The 21480-nt window shown below is 41.6% G+C and overlaps 2 protein-coding genes across 3 annotated transcripts in view; one reads left to right on the top strand and one right to left on the bottom strand.

The window, feature by feature from the left end:
- The window catches only part of brox (BRO1 domain and CAAX motif containing), a 445085-nt gene that overhangs the window by 375678 nt on the left and 47927 nt on the right, over positions 1-21480 (top strand). The window lies entirely within an intron of this gene.
- On the bottom strand, positions 620-17644 carry tlr5a (toll-like receptor 5a). Of its 2 annotated transcripts, none has more exons than XM_028820179.2 (2): positions 17436-17644; positions 620-3731 (listed from the first exon to the last, which is right to left on the bottom strand). In XM_028820179.2, the coding sequence occupies exon 2, from the start codon at positions 3722-3724 to the stop codon at positions 1112-1114; it is 2613 nt and encodes an 870-aa protein (XP_028676012.2). In that variant the 5' UTR covers positions 3725-3731; positions 17436-17644; the 3' UTR covers positions 620-1111. The 2 variants fall into 2 exon arrangements, with proteins under 2 accessions (XP_028676012.2, XP_028676011.2); XM_028820178.2 differs by lacking the exon at positions 17436-17644 and adding an exon at positions 9864-9920.

Below are 21480 nucleotides of genomic sequence, written 5' to 3' on the forward strand. Positions count from 1 at the left end.
GCTCTGACCCCTGTTCGCTTCGCTCGCCAACCCCCGGGTTTGGTGAACTGGATATACTGTACAATTTAAAGAGATTGATATTTTCATGGGAATTGTTACATATGCATTATTTTCACTTTAAAACTTTAGCAAAAACAATATTTGGAATTAACTTTTCTTCAAGATCTCATTGAATTTTGGTTCTGTGTTTGGACAATGTATATCTGCCTGTGAGTGAATTTCATTTCTTTCTCTCTAATAAATCGACTTTTTCGAATGTTTGTCCCTGTGATTTGTTAATTGTCATAGCAAAAGCTATCGTAATGGGAAACTGTAAAGGTTTTAATACGAATGGCACATCAAGATCTCCTTCTGTGTTTTTCCGAATGCTAATTTGTAAATGTTTACTGATTATAACGCACAGTGACCACTAGGAGGGGGGTTGTCACTTTAAATCCATACACAGGACACCAGCAGTATGGTTTACATTTTATCCCATTTATTTCAGTCGTTCCCTGAAAATCGGAGCTCATTCTGGTCTACAGTAGTCCTCATTTCTAGTACTGTCGTTGCTCTTGGATTTCCATAAGTGAAGTTACTGATTTGTTTGTTGTGTGACAATGAACTGCCCCTCTACTTATTTTTCTTTTCTCTTTTTAGCACTACAATTGCCAAAGCTTACGAAAAAAACCCAGTTTGTACCAGTTTCTGTTAGTATGCTCAAAACCGATGACTCCTTGTGGTCCAACTTTCCCTTTTTGAATGTCTTTGCCTACCTTGTACATTTAACTTCTGGTGCCTACCTGAGGCATCGAACGTTCTTAATTCATCTCCAGTGGTCTTTTGTGTACCCCCACCAAGAGAAGGATAAGCTTCATGTGATGCCAAAAATAAACTGAACTTGCACCAAGAGGTCCACTTGCGTCACCACCTCCACGCTGTCAAAGGTTGACGGTGGCCTCCCACTGTTGCAAAATGATCAATTTAACTATTCCTTCTACGTTTTTTGGAGCTACGGTATCAGGCATTTGTGTCCCAAAGGAACCCTGCTATCCATTGCTGCTGTTTTATTTGAAAATACGGAATTTTTCATCAGAACATCTCATGACTGCCGACGCACATTTGTTGTCTTTCATGGAACGGCGCTGTCGCTCTTAACTGCAGAGAGGGAGACATCTTCTGAAACGTTTTCTTTACTTTTTGATGTTTTCTCTTTAAAAATTAAACCTGCTAGTCTGTGATGAAACCATTCCATGTCCTGTAGGTCTTCAGGCCATAGTAGGTAGTGCCTGGTTTGTACAAAGGTTCTGATCGGACTAAATTTCTTGAGCTGGTACCGCGGTATTCTTCCAACTAAAATCATGATGAGAACATCCTTGAGTTCGTCGTGCAGTCGACTTTGTGCCATGTTAAAAGCTTCGATACACCATCCATCCTTTAGAAACTCTTTGGTCACCACGCAAATGGTTTTCTTGCTGGCCCAGATTGCGTTGCGTATATTTGAGATGTGATCTTCCCCAGGAAGAAAATCCCGGGCCTCAAAGCAAACTCTGAACGTATTCTTTTTGGAAAACTGCGAGTCGAGCTGTTTAAGAAAAGCCGCTTCCACAAATGAGAAGTCCTCGTTGCTAAAACAAATGTAAGCATCGTACTGATGATCTCTTTGGCCTCCTTCAGAACCTGGAGAACCCAGCAAACGGTTGAATGCAGTCTTGTAAATCCTAAAGCACGAACCTCGGAAGCGAATAAAAATCACACTCCCAATTAGCATCAGCAAAATTAAGACGGTCGTCCCTACAAAAAGCACAAGCTGGACTTTCATCACAAATGCCACATCTTCAGCCTCACACCCTTCTGTAGTAAGAGAAGTAAGAGGAACGTTGAGAAAATTTTCTGGAAACGAACAGACTAATTCTTGCTTGTCTTGGGTAGAGTTGCTGTTTTGAAGCCAGAGGATGAACTCCTTCAAGCTGCAGTCGCAAACGTAATTATTCCTCCCAAGATAGAGTTCTCCGATGAAGCTGATGGCATCAGGACTGGGCGACAGAAGGTGGTTGATTGATAAATCCAGGGTTTTCAGATTCTCGGGGAAAATTCCTTTTGGCAGATAGGTAATAAAATTTGACGAGAGATTTAAGTGAGTCAAGGAAATGAGACCTTTAAAGATGTCCGAAGGGAGAGACCGAAGACCGTTCTGGTTGAGTCGGAGCTTTTCCAGTTTCCCAAGTTTATGGAAGATGTGCAAACACGTTTCTCTCTGCCACACCAACTCCAAGATGTTATCCTCAAGGTCCAAATGTATTAAGCTGTTATTCTCTGGAATGTTGCTGGAGCCCTTGCAATACGAAAGACGGTTGTGTCTTAGCAAAATGAACTTCTTTTTACCATCGGCCATCATTTTAAAAAAGACATCAAGATTGCTTAGCCTGTTCTCTGATAAATCAACAAATATGGAATCCGTAGCAATGTCTGTTAGCTGAAACGAGGAGTCCAACTTGTTATCTCCTAACAGAAAATACTGTAGACTGGGAATAGTTGCAAAAATTTCAAACTTACGGATCGAATTCCCTCGAAGGTTTAATTCGCTCAGAAACGGCATCTTATTAAAAGCGGTCAGGATAATCCCACCGATGTTATTGTTTGACAGGTCTATCGTGGTGATACTTTGAAGACCATAGAAGTCGTTTGGTAGAATTTCACCCAGCAGATTATTGGACAGGTTGAGCACCTGCAAATTGTTAAGACCTTCAAAGGCTCCGCGCTGGATCTGATTGATTTTGTTAAACGATAACTGAAGAACCCTCATCTCGTGAAGGGGTTTAAAAACATATGGCTCCAGAGAAAAAATAAAACAATTTGACAGATCCAAAGCAATAATCGGAATCTGTGACAGTCCATCAAACGTTTCCTCACCAGGGTCTAGAGAGTTATTAAACCCAAAAGATCTTCCAACACTGTTATGATTGAGTATAAGTCCCTGAATGTACGAACCTCTCAAGGATGAAACAAATCGCCGCATTAATTCCTCATCGAGACCGTTGCCCGCAAGATTCAAGATTTCAAAGTTGATATTTTGAAATGGATACCCACACTCCTCCCAGAAAGTTGGGGTGGACTCAATGTTGCCAACATAGTTGGAGTCAAGATTGAGAAGTTGAAGACTCTTTCCTCGAAAGTGCAAGAGGTCATCCCCACAGATCTGCGTGATTTGATTGAGTTTCAAATTCAGGATCTTGAAATTTGTCATTTTACGAAAACAGCTATTGGGTCTCAGTCGCTGGATACGATTTCCATAAAGGTCCAGTGTTTCAAGTGAAACGAGGTCCCTCAGATACTCCTCTTCCACTATGGATTCATTTAAGTTGTTGTACAGTAAATTAAGATACCTCACGTTAAATAAACCCACAAACGCATCTGGACTGAGGATGAGATTAACATTACCTGCTAAACTCAGTACCTGAAGATTTGTTACATTTATGAAAGCGTTTTGTCGCACTGTCAGGAAATTTGTCTGCTGATGTCCAATGTCCAAGACTGTCAGACTGCTCAGTTTAGGGAATGAATATTCTGTTATCTCTGTAATGTTATTCACACTTAAGTCGATCTCAATGATGTCATTTGGAAAGTCGGGAATCTCCGTCAGAGACTTAAAAGAACAGTAGGCAACATGCTGGTAAACTTTGCATGGAAACATCCTGATGGGTTCCACCATTGCTCCAAGAAACAGAAGAAAAGGAAACCACATTATTTTTCTGAGGAAAAAAGGTAAAAAAAACAAGACAATTTACAAATGTTATAGTGTACAGTGCAGAATAAATTTGGAAGATCCAAAAACATAACCAGAGTCCCCAAAAATATTTTTATTTGTACCACACATCTGTTCTGTCTGACAATTTTCGGTGTGAGACTTCGTTGATTCAAGAGGGGACCTAAAAATTCACCAAATTTATATAAAACTTACAGCAATTCCATTTTAGAACCCTTCAAAGTCCTCTCCTAGATATTCAATATTCTTTTATTAACTTGTCTACAACCTCCTGCGGTTTTCCTTTTCCTCCCCCACCCCTGGATTTCTTCCGTGGTAGTAAATCATCCTCCCTTCAGTCTCAGTTTGAATTTTGGGAACAAAAGAAAACATCCTAGGAGTGACATCTGGAGAACACAGAGGCCGTGCAAAGCAACAACCACATTGGGTTTGGTCAAAAACTCTGAGCGAGGACGTGGTGTGTGCAGGTGTGTGCGGTCACGGTGCAAAGTCCAGTTTTGCGTGTGTCACTTCTCCAGATGTTTTTTTCCTCCTTCTTTTCAGTTCAATGAAATGTCACTGATTAACAGTCTGATCACTGGGAACAAACTCTATATGGTGGCACACACGTGCGCATGGGAGGCAGCTAAAGGGCTTGAGTGAAGGCAGTTCTGAGGCATGCCGGGATGTGGCAGAGTGCACCGACTCTTTTTCTCCCTTACCTGTAGACCATTCACGGGAGATTCCACCTGGCTCTCTTGACGTCACTTCTGGGACCGAGCCAATGGAAGAAGACCTTACCGGCTCCGGCCCCTGTGATGTCACGTCCAGGTTCGAACCAATGGCTGAAGAACATGAGCCAGATCCCTATGACCTCACTTCCTGTCTTCCCCTTTAAAAGTCTACACCTTTTCCCTATTCCCTCAGTCTTGTTTTGGACTCTGTTGTAAGCACGTCAGTGCTATATTTAAAGAAATGCAATTTTGCAGCCAGGAGAACAGATTATACGGGTGACTGCCCCAAACCTTTATCTGAGTATGTCTCATTATCGTGGCAATGGACAAGTCTGTTAAAAATTGAAAAACGTGATTGTCGGTGTCCTTTGAAAATAATCTGTGCTGCTGGTTTGTAGGAAAAAAAAAATCTCAAGTCATCTGTGCGATTGTAGAACAAATGGCAGAAATACACACTCGATCAACTCTCCATGATGCCACTCAGCGGACTGATTATCCACAGTTGTAGGCACACGATACGTACCTAACTACAATCCACTCCCTTGCTATTGACTATCTTCAGGTGTCTCCCCCTCGTATTTCCTTAACTCCTCTACATATTCATAGACGGCTGTCAGGATTTCTAGTAGTTTCATAAAGTTTTTCTTCGGAAACAGTAGCAAGTGTTATTACAAGGCCTGTCGCCCTGACGTCACATGTGATGAAGACCATGGAGTGGCTGCTGCTTCACCACCTGAAGCCACAGGTCCACCACGCCCTCGACCCTCTGCAGTTCGCATACCAGGAGAAGGTGGGAGTGGAGGATGCCATCATCTACATGCTATAACGAACCCTCTCCCACTTGGACAGAGGCAGTGGTGCTATAAGAATTCTGTTTCTGGACTTCTCTAGTGCCTTCAACACCATCCAACCTCTGCTCCTTAGGGACAAGCTGACAGAGATGGGAGTAGATTCATACCTGGTGGCATGGCTCGTGGACTATCTTACAGACAGACCTCAGTATGTGCGTCTCGAGAACTGCAGGTCTGACATTGTGGTCAGCAGCACAGGAGCACCACAGGGGACTATACTTTCTCCGGTCCTGTTCAGCCTCTATACATCTGACTTCCAATAAAACTCGGAGTCCTGCCACCTGCAAAAGTTCACTGACGACACTGCTATCGTGGGCTGCATCAGGAGCGGGCAGGAGGAGCAGTAGTATAGGAACCTAATCAAGGACTTTGTTAAATGGTGTGACTCAAACAACCTACACCTGAACACCAGCAAAACCAAGGAGCTGGTGGTGGATTTTAGGAGGACCAGGCCCCTCATGGATCCCGTGATCATCAGCGGTGACTGTGTGCAGAGGGTGCAGACCTATAAATACCTGGGAGTGCAGCTGGATGATAAATTGGACTGCCAATACTGATGCTCTGTAAGAAAGGACAGAGCCGACTATACTTCCTTAGAAGGCTGGCGTCCTTCAACATCTGCAATAAGATGCTGTAGATGTTCTATCAGACAGTTGTGGTGAGCGTCCTCTTCTATGCCGTGGTTTACTGGGGAGGCAGCATAAAGAAGAGGGATGCCTCACACCTGGACAAACTGGTGAGGAAGGCAGTCTCTATCGTAGGCACGGAGCTGGACAGTTTAACATCTGTGGCAGAGCGATGGGCGCTGAGCAGGCTCCTGTCAATCATGGAGAATCCACTGCATCCACTGAACAGGATCATCACCAGACAGAGGAGCAGCTTCAGCAACAGACTGCTGTCACCGTCCTGCTCCACTGACAGACTGAGGAGATCGTTCCTCCACCACACTATGCGACTCTTCAATTTCATCCGGGTGGGTAAACGTTAACATTATACAAAGTTATTGTGTATCTGTATACCTGCATTGTTATCACTCTTTAATATTGTCTTTATCAGTATGCTGCTGCTGGAGTATGTGAATTTCCTCTTGGGAATTAATAAAGTATCGATCTATCTATCTCTCTCTCTCTCTCTATCTCGCTATAGAGGTGGCTGCAAAATGTTGCACTTGATTCCAGCAGTAGTTTTGTTGATGGTTATAGCAACGTCAGAAATCATCTTTGAAGTGACATTTGGGGTAGTGGGGTATAAAGTTCACTCCCTGGGATCACTTCCTCATCCGAGTTTGCGGATATCAAAAGACAAAACAATTTTTAAGTGTGTTTGTGTTCTTCTTAAGATCCCTGTTATTGAACAGATTATCCTTTCGTTGTCTTTCAACTATGACTTCTGTTCACGTTTAATTTTTGTTGCTGGGTTTCTTCGATCACTCAGTACCAGATCTAATGTCATTATTTTGACCTCACATTTATCTCCCGGTCTTTTCTTTGCCACAAGGCACAAGAATGGTCATAGAAACCAAAGGATTGACGCATGTTTGTTTGTTCTTTCTGTTTCTCTTTCTTCTCTGGTAAACTTCCATCCATAGAACAGAAGACCAACTCTCTGTCGACGGGCGTAAGTCTGCCTGGCCCTACCCAGCTGATGGGAGAGAATTGAGTCGAACTGCAGCAACAAGTTGATGTGCTGCCTTAAACTTCACATCTAGCACAACCAGGTTGTATGGCTGGCAATGCCACATTCTATTTGCTTTTGTTTATGGCACTAGTTATAATATTTGAAGATCTTATTTTTATTTGATTCACTTTGTTAATCCCTGAGGGGAAATTATTGATGATTTGTTATACATGAAGAACAAATGTGTAGCTTTCTGTCCTGCCTGTTCTGGTACTCTATCAAATGGTCTGGGGTTTGAGATACAGAAGGAATGTGGGAGTGCTGGGTGGTAAGAGTATGGCATTCAAGGCATTCTGCTTCAGTTTACATAATAAATATTAGATTAGACACCCTACCTTTTACTATAGCAGATCAGTTTAAATACCTAGGGGCAAATATCACAAGTAAACATAAAGCTCTTTATCAACAAAATTTTGGCGTCTGTATGGAAAAAATTAAGCAAGACTTGCATAGATGGTCAACCCTTCATCTCACTCTAGCCGGAAGAATTAACATCGTTAAGATGAATATCCTTCCCAAACTTCTCTTTTTTTATTTCAAAACATTCCAATATATATCAATAAATCGTTTTTTAAACAGTTAGATTCAATAATAACCTCATTCATTTGGAACTCAAAACACCCACGTATCCGAAGAGCGACCCTACAAAGACCTCAGGCAGAAGGTGGCATGGCTTTACCCAATTTTCAGTTTTATTACTGGGCAGCAAACATACAAGCCATAAAAACCTGGACACAAATAAATGAACATACACAGGCCTGGTCTGCAATAGAAGTAAAATCCTGTAGTACTTCTTTATATTCCCTGCTCTGCTCTCCAATAAATGAAAGTTATCGCAAATATACTAATAACCCAATTGTGCTTTACTCACTCAGAATATGGAACCAAATTAGGAATGCATTTTAAGATGGAAAATCTTTTATCGGTGGCACCTCTGCAAGAGAACCACCTCTTTCAACCTTCGCAAGTATATCCAGTTTTTAATACCAGGAAAAGTTTTGGGATTAAAATGCTCAGAGATCTTTATATAGACAACATATTTACATCTTTTGAACAATTACGTTCAAAATTCAACCTCCCAGCTACACATTTCTTTTACTATCTTCAAATTAGAAATTTTGTTAAACAGAAATTGCCCGATTTCCCCCACCTTGCACCCTCCACAATGCTGGAAAAAATACTGCTCAATTTCGAGGAAACAAACACTATTTCCGCAATATATAAAATCTTATTAGAGTCCCTACCTTTCAAAGATCCAAGAGGACATTGGGAAGAAGATCTCTTAATCAATATATCAGAAAAGGAGTGGAAGGTAGCAAAGCAGAGAATTCACTCGAGTTCTATATGCGCAAAGCATAGAATTATTCAACTACAAATTATATATCGAGCTCATCTGTCTCGCTTAAAACTGTCCAAAATGTTTCCAGGGCAAGATCCAACCTGCGAGCGCTGCAACCAAGGTCCTGCCTCACTGGGTCACATGTTCTGGGCCTGCACCAAACTAACATCATTTTGGACAAAAATGTTTAAGTGCCTCTCAGACAGCCTTGGTATCACAATCCCTCCTAACCCACTAACAGCTGTGTTTGGTGTCCTTCCAGATGGACTGGAATTGGAGAAGGACAAGCAAACTGTGATTGCATTCACTACACTTTTGGCACGCAGACTTATTTTGTTAAATTGGAAGAATCCTAATTCTCCTCTTATAAGTCAGTGGGAAACCAATGTTTTATATTATTTGAAATTGGAAAAAATCAAATTTTCAGTTAGAGGATCTGTACAAAATTTTTTCAAAACATGGCAGGATTTAATCAATATTATTTTAGAATAAGAGAATTAACTATTATTGCATTTAACTCCCTTCTCCATCTCTTATTTACATATATATTTATTTCTCCCTTTCCTTTGTTTAATGTTGCCTTATTAAAAAGCCTAAAGCAATTTTCCTTTAGCTAAGCTCTCCTTCTCAGGGGTGGGGTTTGATTAGTCTTCAAATTTGTTGGGTTATAAATTGATCTGTTTGTATGGAATGATTACAATGAAAATTAATAAAATAAAAATATTAAACAGTTTACATAATATAGAGTATAAAGGGGAAGAATGGGGTCACCTTAGGTCCTTACCTGTGTTCCCTCTAAGTTTGAAGTGCACGTTGCACCTTTGTAAGTGCTGCACAGCCACAAGACTGAAGAACAGTCGTAGACTACTAAACACTGTTGTAAGTCGCTCTGGATAAGAGCGTCTGCTAAATGTTGTAAATGTAAATGTAAACTCCTGAACCTACAAGGAGGAAAAGAACTTGTCATCTGTGCAGATGACTGGTGATGTTAGATATTAAATTCCCATTTGTTTGTGTGTTGGTGATTCATAACACTTGGTACTCCACAGAAGAGTAGACAAGGGAGCTTTGCAGAGCTCAAACATTAGAGGGAACATCTGTCCTTACCATGACAAAACCAAGCCAACAATCTAGAAATACCAGAAAAATATTTGCTCGTAACCAGGAATCGCGAGAACAGAATAAAGCAATGCACACCAGACTCCGTAACCCTGATCTTGCATGCTCAAGAATGCAGTGTGTCGACTTTCCGCCGGTGCTTCGGATGACGTCACGTGTCACGCACGGCCGAGTGACTCTGTGAAGAATCGTGGACACGATCGCCCAAGTCATGAACAAAAGGCCGTTGTGATAAGACGTTATGAAAGTTCAACTTTTTAAATATTCCACGAGGCAAGAAATGGACGTGAAAATGACATCCCAATGAAATCCAAAACCCCGCATTCAACTCACATTTGGGTTATAGCACAAATGTTCTTGGTACCACCTAAAATGTGCAATGCCTGAATATAAATGTGAAAATTTAATTGAACGCTCACCTTAACATTAGGACAATTTTACAAAGGACGTTATGATCACAAGGAGCAGTCGTCCGCAAAACTGAAGAAAAAAACAAAACACAATTTGTAACCAAATGACGATGGATGCCATGGCCTGCTAGTCCTCTTTACCTTACGTTACTCTTGACATTGCTCTGCAACTGAATGCGGCTCTTTTATGGGCTATGCCCACACAACTGTTTTCATGGGTCTTGTTCAGAAAGCGGACGCCACTTGAGACGGCCTTCCCCTCGCTCCAAACACTAACCTTAACGTCAATAAAATGCGTCCCTGATGTTAAGTCACTATTTTAGGGCTAAAATGATAACAGAAATGTGAAACTTACTTATATACCTAATGTTAATTATTGTGAAACAATCAAATGGCACCCACGTTCTGAACAAGACCAGTTTTCATTTCAGAATGGCATTTTAAAACACAAGCAATCTCCATCCACACTAAAATGACCAAGAGTGTCGGATGACATAAACGTTACGCTGGACACGCATGATTAAGTACAAAAATCCAGAAAGGGACGGTAATCCCGACGGCCATCAGATTTACCGCAGAATTGTAGCAGTCGGTAAAGGAGTTAACTTTCACTCATGTAGGCAGCATTCAAACTGCACAAAATGCAATTTAGATAAGCAACACAACAACTGGAAACTCGCCTCCGTCTGCTATATTGGAATACTAGCAGGAGTACCCGGTGTTGCCCGGGAATCTATAACCGATGAATTTCCCAAATGAAAGAAACAGAACATAGAAATTGGACCAACATTTTTCTGATTGACATTTTATTGTAATAGGTAATATAAGTGGTCATTTTAGAAGCTTTGGATACAGTATATTTTTTGTGTTGTTGTGGAGTTCTGAAAATGAACAAATTGTGAGGATTGCTCACTGTAGAACAATTATGTAGAGTTGTCCGTGTGAAAAGCGTGGATTTTCCAAATTGATGCCTTTAACTTGGAGTGTTTGCCCTTCAGCCTTAGTAATTCACATAGCAAAATCCAAACGAATAGAAAATTGTAGCCTTTTAAAAGCAAAGGGTAAATCATTCGGAATCAGCGGAATTCTTTGTATAAAAACAAGTTGACGTCTTGCGCCATGTTTGAGATGGCCTTGAAATAGACTTTTTTTGTAGCATCGGAATTTACTTTTAATGCCATGTCCTTTTTTTTTGGTGGCATGGGTATATTAGTGAAAAGCAGGACGATGATAATGTGTCACATGGTAGTACATACGGAATAAGCACCAGAGTGAGATGACAATACGTCAGAAAGCGAACAAATAGCACCAGTCAGTCAGAAAGACCAAGACTGAAATCTTACTTTGAGTCGGAAAGCGAGCAAATAGCACCACAAATACGGAAAGCCAGTCACGTGCACTGGGTCGTTCACGTTTTACATCCATATGGCAGTTCCTCTTCATGTGATGAAAGCAGTCGGCTTTCTCATACTTGGACACTTCTGCAATGTCTTGGCAATTTAAAGAAACCTTGGTAAAGAGGGATGCACAGAGACCAAACGTGCCACTAGATGGCGCCGCCGTTAACATCTGTTGCAATGTGCAGCCATCTTGTCGATGATAAGTATGGGGTCTTTTTGTGAATGTTGTGTTGGTCAAAAGGTGTCCTGCACTTGACCAAGGACATTTTTCCCAACCAAACATACCCCATGACCTCCCTCCTGGTCACAAAGCAGGCCCATGCCCAGTTTGGTGGCGATCGGACGCCCGGTGCAGATTTGTATAGCAGACAAACAAACATACATAGACTCGGCTTTATATATTAGAATAGTTTTCTTCCCTGAAGGGTGACTGTTTAGGGAATGAGATCTTATAATGACCAGAATCCAATCCGGGAAGGCCACGTTTTAAGAATGAATGAATCAGAACCTGATCACACTCTGTGCTTTCAAAAATTGCGTTTTCTTCCGTCCACCTTACAACAACAGAGGTTGCATTTTCAGAAGTTTATGGTGCTGGAGAGAAATTTCAAAAGTCTCCCTTTTCGGTGGTTCAAAGCACCAGAGTAATATGAACGAAATTCGAAAACTGAGACATCATCTGCGTTTTTCAATGAAAATGTAGTAATGTGGATGGGCCAATAGTCTACCTGCAAATGAAGTTCCTTTACACCCTTCTGTTAATATTTTAATAGGCAGAACTTCCAATTCTCTAAGAGCTGTAAAATAGTAAGGAGCAACAAACTCCTAGATAACCACCACATTTAATCAAATAAGGAATTCTAATGGATTCTCACAATCAAAATCGGGCAAATTGATGTTGGCTTATATCAGATGGATAACTTGACATGCGATTATGCAACACGAGTAACTTAACTGTTTTCATTGACGCTTCTGAATCGATGTTTGCTATTGCTCAGCATTAGCATTCACGAACATTCAGACTACACCACGAATTGCAAATTTCGGTAGCTTTGTTTTTTCCCGATGCGAGTGAATGGCCTAAGAACTCAAAACCTCGCAAACTCCTATATAGTGCCTGTCCGATTGAACGTGAATGCAGCGTTCGTGACTTCAGAAAAAGAAAGATGGGTTTCATTTATAGGGATTTTTGAAGGGAAGCAGTGCCACCTATTGGTGATCTGGTGAATTTTCTTTATTTTTAGAGTCAATTAATATTTACTTCTTGCCTCTGAAGAAGGGGCCTGAGCTGCCCCGCAAGCTTCCATATTGTAATCTTTTTAGTTGGCCAATAAAAGGTGTCCTTTTGCTTGACTTCTAATAAGAATTTATCATTCACATTCATATAGCATTTTTCTCACTGCTCACTTGATTTTCATCTAAATATTGACAGCACATTATATTATGAAAGTTAAGTTGGAAATTATAACTTAGCAAGGGCTTTATATTAGATTAGAAAAAACTTTATGAATCACATGGGGAAACTCAACTGTACAAAGCATCAGAAACATAAAAAAAACAAGAATACAGGCTCACAGTACAGACAATAAAACCAATCAATAAACAAAAAAATAAATAACGACACTTTGCTGAATTTATCAATCTTACGCAGGTCAGCAGCACCATCTAGTGGCCATATGGTGATGTATCTTTTTTTGGTAATTAAAATTTTTATTAAATATATAGAAAAGCCGAGCAAAATGACACCTTTTATTGGCTAACTATAAAAAGATTACAATATGCCAGCTTTCGAGGCAACTCAGCCCCCTTCTTCAGGAGAGTTGTAGCCTGAGTTGACTCGAAAGCTGGCATATTGTAATTTTTTTAGTTAGCCAATAAAAGGTGTCATTTTGCTTGGCTTTTCTCTACATTCAGAAATAGTACTATTAAATATATGAAAACATATTAGTGCTATCAAACACTGAACCATAACAATATAATATAATAATAATAATAATAAAAAGCCACACTGCGTCAAGCAGAAGGATGTGAACTCTGAGGAGGGAAGGCCCAGCTGCACACGCCCACGTTTTACTACTGAAGCCCGATCTTGGTGCTGTGTACATTTTAATGGCAGGTGGATCCACAGCAACTCTTCGTCAATATGCAATGGTCCATTTGCTGAGGACTTAAGCCCCCGTGCCTGCTCACGCCCCCACCTTATTGGTGTGTATTCAGTAAATATCCCCAGTTTATTAGAATCTCCAGAACACACGCACACACACACAGCTCTAGTCAAACGCATGTCTTATCGGACTGGCCATTAGAAATGCTGGTGTCGGCTGCCTCCTTAATTCTGGCAGCAGATCGTTCAAGTAAAACATAAGGCTGTAGAAAGAGGATTTGCAAAAATAAAAGGATAAAGATATGCTGACATTTGAAATGTAATAATCAATGTAGCATTTTCGAATTTGATTGCAAACACAGTTAAGCGTTTTTATTTCTCTACTGACGCCCGCTTGTCCTTCATCCAACCTGCGGGTTCAATGGTTGTTTTTCAAAGCCTGTATTGCCACCTAGTGGTAGATGGTGACATTTTCCCCCCCCCCCCAATCAAACAATTGAACAGAACTGAAGTTCTCGCACGTCGGCTGTCTAGTAATGTGAAGTTATTTTAAACCAGGATTTCATAAAAGGGCGGGCCTAATGTTTTCATCACTGGTATATAGGCCTATATATTTTTTAAGGAATGTATATTTAAGTCCTGTCATACTAACGTAAAAGTCACTTTTTTGCACGTGATTTAAATCCAGTTGCAAATATAGTGAAGACAAATGAACTGGCTATAGCTTTTGATAATACATACGGGCATTGCAGCCCATCGCATAGCCTCACCGGCTCCAACGGAAGTGAGAAACTTTAAAGTCAATTCACCTGGTGGAACAAATCCGTGACCTGGCCGATTCTTACAGTTGTGCTTATTAGTTTGTGAACCCTTTAGAATTTTCTATATTTCTGCATAAATATGACCTAAAACATCATCAGATTTTCACTCAAGTCCTCAAAGTAGATAAAGAGAAACCAGTTAAACAAATGAGACAAAAATATTATACTTGGTCATTTATTTATTGAGGAAAATGATCGAATATTACATATTTGAGTGGCAAAAGTATGTGAACCTCTAGGATTAGCAGTTCGTTTGAAGGTGAAATTTGAGTCTGGTGTTCAATCAGGTGTGAGTGGGCACCCCGTGTTATTTAAAGAACAGGGATTTATCAAAGTCTGCTCATCACAACACACATTTATGGAAGTGTATCATGGCACAAACAAAGGAGATTTCTGAGGATCTCAGACAAAGAGCTGTTGATGCTCATCAGGCTGGAAAAGATTACAAAACCATCTCAAAAGAGTTTGGACTCCACCAATCCACAGTCAGACAGATTGTGTACAAATGGAGTGATCTTTGTTGGTCGACTACTCCTGAGGAGGGTAACAATGGTCTTGAAGGTGTGTAATAGTCGGCGAGGTCACAAAGGACCCCAGGGTAACTTCTAAGCAATCTGAAGGCCTCTCTCACATTGGCTAATGTTCATGTTCATGAGTCCACCATCAGGAGAACACTGAACAACAATGGTGTGCATGGCAGGGTTGCAAGGAGAAAGCCACTGCTCTCCAAAAAAAAAAACATTGCTGCTCATCTGCAGTTTGCTAAAGATCACGTGGACAAACCAGAAAGCTACTGGAAGAATGTTTTGTGGACGGATGAGACCAAAATAGGACTATTTGGTTTAAATGAAAAGTGTTATGTGTGGAGAAAGGAAAACACTGCATTCCGGCAAACAGTAAGAACCTTATCCCATTTGTGACACATGGTGGTGGTAGTATCATGGTTTGGGCCTGTTTTGCTGCATCTGGGCCAGGACGGCTTGCCTTCATTGATGGAACAATGAATTCTGAATTTATATCAGAGAATTCTAAAGGAAAATGTCAGGACATCTGTCCATGAACTGAATCTCAAGAGAAGGTGGGTCATGCAGCAAGACAACAACCCTAAGCACACAAGTCATTCTACCAAAGAATAGTTAGAGAAGAATAAAGTTAATGTTTTGGAATGGCCAAGTCAAAGTCCTGACCTTAATCTAATCGAAAAGTATAAGGACCTGAAGTGAGCAGTTAATGTGAGGAAACCCACCAACATCCCAGGATTGAAGCTGTTCTGTATGGAGGAGTGGGCTCAAATTCCTCCAAGCCGGTGTGTAGGACTGATCAACGGTTACCGGAAACGTTTAGTTGAAGTTATTGCTGCAAAGGGGTTCACACCAGACACTGAAAGCAAAGGTTCACATACTTTTGCCATTCACAAATATGTAATCGATCATTTTCCTCAATAAATAAATGACCAAGTATAATATTTTTGTTTCATTTGTTTAACTGGTTTCTCTTTATCTACTTTTAGGACTTGAGTGAAAATCTGATGATGTTTTAGGTCATATTTATGCAGAAATATAGAAAATTCTAAAGGGTTCACAAACTTTCAAGCACAACTGTAGGCTTCTGTCGGTTGGGATGGTCGTTGATTTTCCCGCACCCTCCGTAGGTGGCATTGGTAGCGCGACTATATCTAAAGTGAATACGAGGCTTTTGTTCGCCATTTCGGGGGCATCACGTTAAATTTCCAATGTCGACATTAAACTCTGGCACTTTTTTACACTTTTGCTTTATCTTTATCGTTAATTAAACCTAAAACGACTGTTAAGATCGTTCGTGCCCCCCCTCGATTAGAACAAACAGAGCAGAAATGCAGCCCGCAGTACCCATGGAGTCAGTACGGCCTAAGAGAGAAAAATGAGGGTCACAGAGAAGAAGAACAACTCGTGATTAAACTCAAAACTTCGACTTTGCTTCCGTAGTCACGGAGCGCCCACTGCGTCAGTCACGTGGCCAAATGCGCTGCGAGCGCCCGGTTACACTCAGCTGCTATGATTACGGATTCTGGGCGGGGCATCGGAGTCTATGGGCGTGGTCGCGTAGAAGCGTGTAACCAAATGACAAAGCCTTCTGTTGAATGTTTTGAACTTCTGCTGCCTCACATTGGAAGGAATCGGAGTCCAGTTCCCACCCCCGGCGACACAACCTATGTCAGGATCTAGACGGTTAGAAAATGACTGACTAACACAGGGTCGCGGTGGTCTGCTGGTGAAATTTAGTGGGAGAAATCTGAAGACAAATGGAGCTATGTCAGCCATTTCAGGGGTGTGAGGACAGAGCCTATCCTGGTGGCTTTGGGCAGAAGGTGCCAACCCTGAATGGGGTACCAGTCCACCGTGGGGGCGCACATGTGCTCACGCAGCCCCAAGTCGTACAGTAGCGAGGTTTATTTAAAGGAGGACTGTAAAAAGTTATCAGCGCGAATACTGCGCCACCCTAAACAACACAGTGAAGAGTAAATACCGAAGGAATTCTGCCATTACACACGCACACACACACACACACACACACACACACACACTCTGTCTCTCTCTGTGTGCTGCCATCTAGTGATGAATGAACCTTTTCAGTTCTCCTTCATAATACTTCACTGTACGAGTGTGGGTGTGTGTGCACGTGTGCCCTTGTGGTGGTCTGGTACCGCGTTCAACGTTGGCTCATTTATTCCAGAGCCGCTCGGTTAGGCTCCGTCCCCCCAAACCCCGACCTGGATGCAGTCAATCCTCTTGTCTGTCTGAACAATTTTCCCCACACCTAAAATGTAATACGTTTTTGGGATTTGAGAGAAAATTCACACTGGCACGGGAGATAGAGAGAATACAAAGTTGGCACATGCAGTGACCAGGTGGGCGACTGAACTCTGATCCCTTTCCCTGGGCAGCAGCAAGTGGTTTAGCGACAATTTCCCAGTAAATTACTTGCCTTACGTGCCCTCCTTACAAGTGTAAGGACACTCCCGTGCAGGCACCGAGCAGTAAACACTCATGGCGTATTTATGTAAGAAAGAAACAAAGTCCGAAGCCCCACGTTCATCCCAGTTAAAGTGTAGCAGACCGACGGACGAGTCGCACTCAGAGACAAGTGACTTGGAATCAAACGTTAAATCGGCGTTTGTCTGTATAACGTTATCCGCTGTCCTAACCCGTTTTAAAAAGAAAACAAGAAATCGGGAAAGTTTTTAGGGAAAAAGCAGAAAAGCAGCAGGTGTGTTTACCTTTTTTTTCATACGAATTACCAAAGCTCAGAGACGTCCGACTTTCTTTTTCTTCGTCTTTTTCTTCTTCTTCAGTTTTCCAATCGCGGAAGCGGCGGCTGTCTTGGGGCGCCCGTCGATCTGCGGCGTGCGAGCGGAAGAGCAGGGAAGACACTTAATGGACGGAGCTCGGGGGGCCGGCCCAGCGGGGAACTCGATTACAACATCGCAATGGCTTTAGTCTTATAACCTGTCGTTTGTTTGCAACTCTGCCATTTGCTTCTTTTGTATGCAGTAGTGGTCTTTTTATTTAATTTAGTTCAGGTTTTCGAGCGGAAAAAAATGCAGAGGGCAAGCAGCAGGGCGACTTTTTAGACACAAACAAAATCTTTATACAAACTCCTAGGTAAAACAGATAAATGAAAAAAAAAGAAATAGTATTAATATACAAGTAATGTGCATCTGTAGAATTCTTCTTTTGCTCCCCCGACTTAACGGGCTTGAATCGCATCTGAACTGCGTGGATGGCCGCTTAGCGCACGAAACATTGAAGAGTTGGAATCAGGGCAGCTGAGCGACTGAAAAATGTCGCATTTCCTAAGCTTTAAACCTGAAATGTTAAGAGAATTTTTTTGCTTCATTTATAAAAACTGTTCTCACGGGTTTATTTTTAAAGGGTTGAATTCGCGCTACGTGTTACCGTACACACAAACACTCCCACGCATGTTTTGTGTCCCTGTGGTGAAATTTGATATACAGAAGGGAGGAAGGCATTTCAGTCGGCCTGACTGTGATTCAGTTCTGGATGAAAACCCAACATGTTGTCGGGGGGATTGGGGGTCAAAGATCTCTGTAATCTTACTATCCTCTCATAATGTGAAGCGGAGGCTATTGGTGGTAAAATGCCGTGCATATCTGAATTAAAGGCGCTATAGGAACTGCAGGTTTTTGTTATCCACCCTCATCTCCCACCAGCGCTCCGTCCGTCCGTCCGTCCGTCCAAGGCTTCAACGGCATGGATTTCAAGTCAGGAGCCTCAGGACCTAAGAGTTTCTTTAGGAAAGCAAAAATGTGCAGTGAGTCAGGAAAATGGAGATCCTCCAAAGCGAAAACTACTACTGTATCTCCTGCTGTTTTTATGCATCATAGTAGGAAATACAATCTTAAAATAACACAAATATTACTAATACTACCACTACTACTAATTATTTAACGCTTTTCCATGCCAAGAGCGCTTACTTATTCATTGCAGTCGGTGATGTGTGCATTTTTATTAAATATTTCACCACCTCGTCTCTTATATGCAACCTGACAGACCAGTCCAAAGCTGGCGCCGTGTCGAGCATTTGGGCTCCGTGGACTCGTGGGAGTCGCTTACGAATCGATGTGAAAAACATACCTGGGGGGAAAAGAAATATTTCGTTTAAATTTTAGTTTTATATACATATTTTTTTATCTCTCTTGACAAAATAACTTACAATGAAATGTAGTTTGAGGCCAGGGTTACATTTCTCCTCAGGAGGTGGAATTTCACAATAAAAGAAGCAGCGCCTGAGGCTCCGTGTAGGTCACGGCGTGCAAGAAGAGAAAGAAACGAGGAGACGCCCACGCGACTAACACACACACACACACACACATGAACATATATAGTCTTCAGTGCAATTTAAGTAATCCACGTAGACTTCACAGGTAACGTTTGCAAAACATATCTCATTTATTTGCCATTTTGTAAGGGATTCACAAAAGCTGTGTTCATGTTTGAGATGCGCCATTTGTTGGAATGATAAAGGCAATATATTTCATTGCCACAGATGTCTGTGATGTACCATCCGTTCGAACAACATAGACCTAGTAACTGGAAATTAAATACATAATGTGGCTGTAGGGCTGTGTTAACGAATGGGCAGTGGCAGGGTGCCCCAGGTGCGTTAGGACCCTACAATGTTTCTGATGCCTGATTCTGATGTATGTTTCTGTTTTATGATCAAAACGGGGGCCCCAGTGCATTACTTTGCCCTGTGGCCTATGATGCTGCTAAGACGGCCTTGTCTTACAATGTCTTTGAAATCTAATTAATCAATGTAGACCTTAGCATTAACATTTGCAGTTCACCATGCAATACATATGTCTGTTATATGCCACGTTGTATATGAATCAAAAAAGCAGTACAAATGTTTGTGACACGCCATCTGTTGGAATTACAGATAGTGTGTTTTTTTTCCTATAAATGTTCATGATGGGCGGCACGGTGGCGCAGTGGTAACGCTGTTGCCTCGCAGTTAGGAGACCCGGGTTCGCTTCCCGGGTCCACCCTGCGTGGAGTTTGCATGTTCTCCCCGTGTCTGCGTGGGTTTCCTCCCACAGTCCAAAGACATGCAGGTGAGGTGGATTGGTGATTCTAAATTGGCCCTAGTGTGTGGGTGTGTTTGTGTGTGTCCTGCGGTGGGTTGGCACCCTGCCTGGGATTGGTTCCCTGCCTTGTGCCCTGTGTTGGCTGGGATTGGCTCCAGCAGACCACCGTGACCCTGTGTTCGGATTCAGCGGGTTGGAAAATGGATGGATGTTCATGATGTGCCCTCTGTTTGGAATTACAGAGACATAGCAACTGGACAGACGCAGATACACAGATCTTTATCCTTTAATTCAAGTGGGCTAGCTGTGCTGCCTGTCAATACCTGTTTAAATCTAAATAATCAGCATAGACCTCAGTGTTATTGTTTGCAATGTACCATCTATTGGAATGTAGTAATAAAATGCATTTTACTTATTCATTCTAATAGATGGCACATCACAAACACTTGTAGTAATAAAATGCATTACTACAAATGTTTGTGATGCCCCATTTGTTGGAATGAAAAATGCAGAGCATTTTATTTCTACAAATGTTTGTAATGCGCCATATGTTGGAATGACAAATGCCATGCATGTTGTTGCTATAAATATTTGTGATACTCCATCTGTTGACATGACACATGCAATGCATTTTATTGCTATACATGTTTGTGATGCACCATCTGTTGGAATGAGAAATGTAATGCATTCTATTGTTAGAAATGTCTGTGATGCACCATCTGTTGGAATGACAGGGACATAGCGACCATATGCCACACAGACACTTATCCTTTTAAATGTTAGTGTACAGCATTCATGTATCTGTCACTCCAACTTTCTCGGTCCAGTTCAGGATCACAAGGTACTTATTCACAGTGCCATTTTTGAGAAGTTTCCTTGATTTTCCTTTTTTCTTGGGTTGACCTCCTTGTTGTCACCATCGACAGAACCTCTGCTTTTATTGACATTCATTCTTTCAGTACTTTTGAGTCAACGTCCAAAGTTGTCATTCTATAAAATGGCAAAGAGTGAGAATTTAGAATAACCCCTGAGTGAAGGCAATCAATAACTGCAGGAGTGTGCAAATATTTGTGTGGGGTGCCCCCACATCACAGTGTAAATACTGAGCATACCTCTGGAATTCTGCCATCTGGTTTTATTTCTTTTCTACGAGATAAGCCATACATGGTTTGCAGGTATTGTGCAATGAGGACAGATTTACTAATTTGGATTCATTTATACTGCAGAATGCCTTAATGAATACAAATTCAAGTCCCTGTGAGGTTCTGGCTGATTCCTGCCTTGTGCTTGGTGCTGCCAGGACAGGCTTCAGCCTCCATGGCTCTGAATTGGATTAGGCAGCTTTGAGGATGTTAGTTTGTTATAATTTTTAAATTGGAAATCCTTCATTCATTGGTTTATTTTGAAAGTCTGCTTAAGGTGATAAACTGTCGAACGGCCGTGTCTAACCTGGCACCACTGTGCCCGGGGGGAGGGTTGGTTCCTGCCCTTCACACATGCAGTTGACATTACTGTCAGCTTGGTTTAGAGTATGGATGGACAACATCAATCTGTGAAGCCTTTCCGAATTCCTACCGTGCTTTTTTTATTTGAAATTCCTTCCAGGCATTTTGGGTAATCGCACTTGGCATTTTTATGGGTTTGTGTTGTGGATGAAGACATGGTGTCTACTGAAGCACCAAGGCTTGTGTGTTTCTCAAACCTGCAGAGCTGT

Source organism: Erpetoichthys calabaricus, chromosome 15 (assembly GCF_900747795.2).
Source record: "Erpetoichthys calabaricus chromosome 15, fErpCal1.3, whole genome shotgun sequence".
In the NCBI taxonomy this organism is placed as follows: Eukaryota; Metazoa; Chordata; class Cladistia; order Polypteriformes; family Polypteridae; genus Erpetoichthys; species Erpetoichthys calabaricus.